Source organism: Pinus tabuliformis, chromosome 8 (assembly GCF_031772625.1).
Source record: "Pinus tabuliformis cultivar Carrire ecotype Pingquan chromosome 8, CPIR1, whole genome shotgun sequence".
In the NCBI taxonomy this organism is placed as follows: Eukaryota; Viridiplantae; Streptophyta; class Pinopsida; order Pinales; family Pinaceae; genus Pinus; species Pinus tabuliformis.
The window spans coordinates 1,979,119,618-1,979,124,196 of record NC_142294.1 but is presented as its reverse complement, the minus strand read 5'-3'; the positions used below and the strand labels follow the sequence as shown (position 1 = coordinate 1,979,124,196).

The 4,579-nt window shown below is 42.4% G+C and overlaps 1 protein-coding gene across 1 annotated transcript; it reads right to left on the bottom strand.

Annotated features, from left to right (window-relative positions):
* Positions 1-375: 375 nt before the first annotated feature.
* LOC149244378 (uncharacterized) lies at positions 376-4,296 on the bottom strand. The gene is made up of 2 exons (XM_089371526.1): positions 3,239-4,296; positions 376-2,848 (listed from the first exon to the last, which is right to left on the bottom strand). Exons 1-2 carry the CDS (start codon positions 4,294-4,296, stop codon positions 376-378), a joined length of 3,531 nt encoding a protein of 1,176 aa, XP_089227652.1.
* Positions 4,297-4,579: the final 283 nt, after the last annotated feature.

Below are 4,579 nucleotides of genomic sequence, written 5' to 3'. Positions count from 1 at the left end.
TTTTTAAAAATTAAAATTCTATAGTATATTTTGTTTTTAATAATTTTTTTCCCCTGGGAAAAAGTCGTAATTTCTATTAATATAAAGAAATTACATTTTGTAGATGCCTGATGCATATTCATATGGAGGCTAAGGAGCCTGACAAGTTCACAGTCTATAGATCTAAAGGAAAGTCTGGATGTCTCCACGCAGGGAGTCCACAACATCTGTACTAGTTGTAGCTAAAAGATGATCAAAATTTTAAGTCCTGCTCTACGCAGAGAGCAATAAAAAAGAAACTGTACGTTACCAAAAACCGGAGTTGTTACTCATGTCCAAACAGTGGATATATATACATGATAATACAAAAAAACAGAGCTTGTTAATATGTGGGCCTTATAGCCCATTTTCTATAGGATCATCAAAAGGTCTATGATAATGCTGGTAGAAAGTTCCGTCTTTCTCCTCTTGAATCAACCAGTGATTTCCTTGTCTGTGTGTTGCCTCTTTGGATAGATAATCTGCGTCTGAGTTTTGTTCCCTATAAATGTGACGACAAACAAATGATTCAAAAGATGTAATCATTCTTTTAGCTTCATCTAATATATGCCTCAATGCAAATGCATAGCAATGAGATGCATTATTCAGCCAGTTGCAAACAATTTTAGAATCTCCAAATAGTTGCAGGTGTCTGCATTGTTTTTGTAATGCATAGTGAATGATATGTTTTGCTGTGCACAGTTCAGCAAAGTTATTGGTGCCTCTGCCTAGGTTAATTTGGATCTTGTAGCAGTGCGATTCATTGAGGTAGAGGATGGCGCCACCCCCACAGCCTGCTTCCTGTGCAGAGCCATCAAAATATGCCCATGGTTTAGATTTGTCTATGATTTCAGGACTGATGGTACGTGGGGGGGCAGTGGTTTCCACTTCGGGGAGCAATTCAAAATCGGCGATCGTGTGATGTAAAATGTCAGGCCAATGGGGGGTCTTTAAATTGAAGATGGCATGGTTACACACAATCCATAATGCCCAACATACAAGGAGTGGCATATTAATGAATTTCCCTGAGTGATTCTGACACCAATTGTTCCAAGCTTCCATGAGATTGCTCCCTTGCCAGTTTTTTAAGATTGGATAGTGAGAGATGAGGGATTGCCAAAATTCCTTAGCTGTATTGCAATTTAAAAAGAGATGCTCTGTACTTTCTTCTTCCTTGCGGCATAAATGGCACCAGAAGGGACCATAAAATGATCTCTTCATTAGATTGGTCCCGGTAGGGATCTTGTCAAAGAGAATATTCCACATCAATAAGCATGTGTGTGGTGCTGCCTTGAGCTTCCAGAGCGCTTTCCAGGTTGGGAGGATGTCCTGAGGCTTGAAGGATTCCATGAGCCTTATATAACCTTGTCTCGGGGAGTATACTCCGTGTTTTGCAAAGGCCCAGATTATCTCATCCGGTCCTTCTGTGAGTCTGATATGTGCTTGGGTAAGGGCATCCATGTAATCCTGCCATTCGTGATGCCACTGAACTGGTATCTCCAATGCTCGTGCAGATATCCATGCCTGCTGAAGAAAGGAAGAATTGTCGTTGTCGCCGATGTGCTTGATGTGGGTGATTCCTCTGCTGTGAAGATATCTTAAAAGGTCCGCAGATAATCTATGGGCATTGCCACAGCCGACCCAAGGGTCCAATCCAATACGTACAGCATTACCTTCCTTGATATGCCATGTAATTCCTTCACGCAGAAGTGGTAGTGAGCCAATAACCGCTTTCCAGATATTAGATATGTTATGTCTTGTTTCATGCTGCTGACGGAACCAGTCCATTAAATGTAATGGCTTGATGTATTTCACTTGAGCGACTCGGGTCCAGAGACTGTTTGTGGTGAGGAGTTGCCACCCGAGCTTGGCCGCTAATGCTCTGGAAAATAAATCAAGTCTCTTTATGCCCCAACCTCCCCAACTTTTGGGTTTTGCAATGGTGTCCCATTTAACCCAGGCAAATAGCTTCCCCGGTTGGTGTCCTTTCCAAAGAAATCTACAGCATATACTTTGTAATCTACTCAATATACCTTTAGGTATCCAGGCCAAGGTCATCCAGTAGACTGGAGTGGCTTCAATAACTGCCTTAATGAGAATCAATCTGCCTGCCCGAGAGAGATATTTGTGATACCATACCTGTAGTCTTTTTTCCACTTTCGCAATGAGCCAAGTCCAGTCAGCGATCCTGTAACCGAGTGGTTTTAGTCTAAATCCCAGATATTTTATACCTTCGGTCAGGTTCAATGAGGTGAATGGGAAGCGCTGAGATGCAAAGGTGAACTCATGTTGTGTACATCCGACTGTAGTAATCGTGGATTTGCTGTCATTTATCATCATTCCTGTAGCTTGTTGGAAAAGAAGGATTAAGTTCTGAAGAGTAGTGGTGTCCCCAACACTGCCATTTAAGAATATCAAAATATCATCAACAAATAATAGATGAGTGAGATAAAAAAATTCAGCGATTTTAATGCCAGTCAGCTGATTTCTATCTCGAGCAGATGTTATAATCCTACTTAATCCTTCCATAATAAGTAAGAATAGCAGGGGCGAGAGAGGGCATCCCTGTCTGAGGCCCCTCTCTGAAGTGAAAAAAGAAGTAGCTTCGCCATTGAGAAGCACACTGTAGGACACATCAGTGATGCAGCTCATTATCCATTTGATATAATCATAGGGAAACCCAAGATGAGTCAACAGAAGTCTGATGTAGAGCCAGTTTGTTCTATCGAATGCCTTGGATAGGTCCACCTTTAGAATCATTCCTTTCTGCTTTTTGAGCTGCATTGAATGCATGAGTTCTTGTGCTGTGGCAATTGCTTCGTGAATCTGTCTGTGATGAAGGAAGGCAAATTGTTCAGGAGATATATGACGTGAAAGAATAGGCTTCAGGCGGTTGGCTATGATCTTGGCAATGATCTTGTATAGGCAGTTACAGAGGGATATGGGTCGGAAATCATTGAAGGAGACATGATTGTTCGATTTTGGGATAAGTGCAATGAAAGTAGATTTGATGGCAGAGGATATTCTGCCACTCCTTCTGCAGTTCTCCACAATCTTAAGAAGGTCATTCCCCAGGATTTCAAAAAAAGCAATGTAAAATTCGATTGTCCACCAATCTGGACCTGGGCTTTTATCTTTTTAAAACCATTTTATAGTTGCCTCCAATTCTTCCAAAGTTACTTCCTTCATTAGATCTTCCGAGTCTTCTTGTAGTACAAACCTGGGGAAATGTTCAGCCACCCTCATGATCTCCATGATGTTTACATCTCTAGGAGCTTTGTAAATGCCTCTGAAGTGCTCTGTTGCTAGCCTGGCCAGGTTCTTCTGAGATGAAACTGTCTGCCCCCGCTCATCCCGCAATTCCCAAATAGTATTGATAGATTTGCGCCCATTGGCAAATTTATGATAAAACTTTGTGTTATCATCTCCCTCGGTGAGCCAAATTGCCCTGCTCCTAAGTCTCCAACTTTCTTCTCTTTCCTTCAGAATCTGTGAGCGCTTCGCAATGAGGGAGGAGTACTGTTCTTTGCTCTCAGGAGTGGGGAAGGTCCCATCTGATGAGTCCTCATGCAAAGCAATGACCCTTTCAGCCTCCCTCAGAGTATTGTCATCACGGATACGCTTCTGATGTGCCCAGTTCTTAGAGATCCTCTTAAGTTCAAATAGTTTCCTGATGAATCCTTCTGTATGACCCTCATTTTCCATAATAGGGTTGGTTTGCCAATAGTTGGTAACCAACTGTATGTATGAAGGGTCCTTTAACCAAGAGGAGTTAAATTTGAAGGGGCTCTTGATCTTATGATTAATGTCGATCATTTCCAAAAAGATTGGTCGATGGTCGGATATGCCACCAGTTCCAACCCATTGACGAATGCGGGGAAGTCTGTTGTGAAGTGATTCCTTAATAAGGAACCTGTCAAGTCTTCTGGCCAAGCTTTGTTCTCCACTGCGGTTGTTTGTCCAGGTATACTGTAATCTGGCAGAAGGAATGTCCACCCACTGATGTTCCTCCAGTAGATTGGAAATAGTGTCTGATAAGGAGTCTATCTGCGCCAAGTGCCCCCAAGATTCACAGTAACCCAATGAAAAGTTTAAGTCGCCTCCAAGTATGATGTTATCTGCCTGTAGAAATTCAGATACCAATAGGGTTCTCCAATAATTGGCTCTGTCAGCACAAGGGCCATAGACATTGATGATGCGGATGTCCATCTCGATGGAATAAGCAAAAATGTCTAAACCAATGAATCCTCTGCCTCCCCATATATTCCTGATCTCCATAGCTTTGTTACTAATCCCAATAGCTAAACCTCCGGATCTCCCGGACGCATCCAGTGCATGAAAGGTCCAATTGGGCAGCCAGGAGTTGAGAGTAAGGATAAGAGGTTCAGCTAAACAGAGGGTTTCTTGAAGAAATATAATATCCGGCTGTGACGAGATGAGCAGTCTCCTGAGTGCTAGTTTTTTGGCCAAACTAGCAAACCCCCTACAGTTATAGGAAATGATCTTCATGTAGGGTGAAAGAGGGGGCCATTCTTCGCTCTAAGGGCCCTGAAAATAGTTT

Coding starts and splice junctions, on each gene's coding strand:
- LOC149244378 (XM_089371526.1), bottom strand. CDS start 4,296: ATGGAGATCAGGAATATATGGGGAGGCAGAGGATTCATTGGTTTAGAC. Junction 2,849..3,238: donor GTGGCTGAACATTTCCCCAG/GTTTGTACTACA, acceptor CCTTCATCACAG/ACAGATTCACGAAGCAATTG.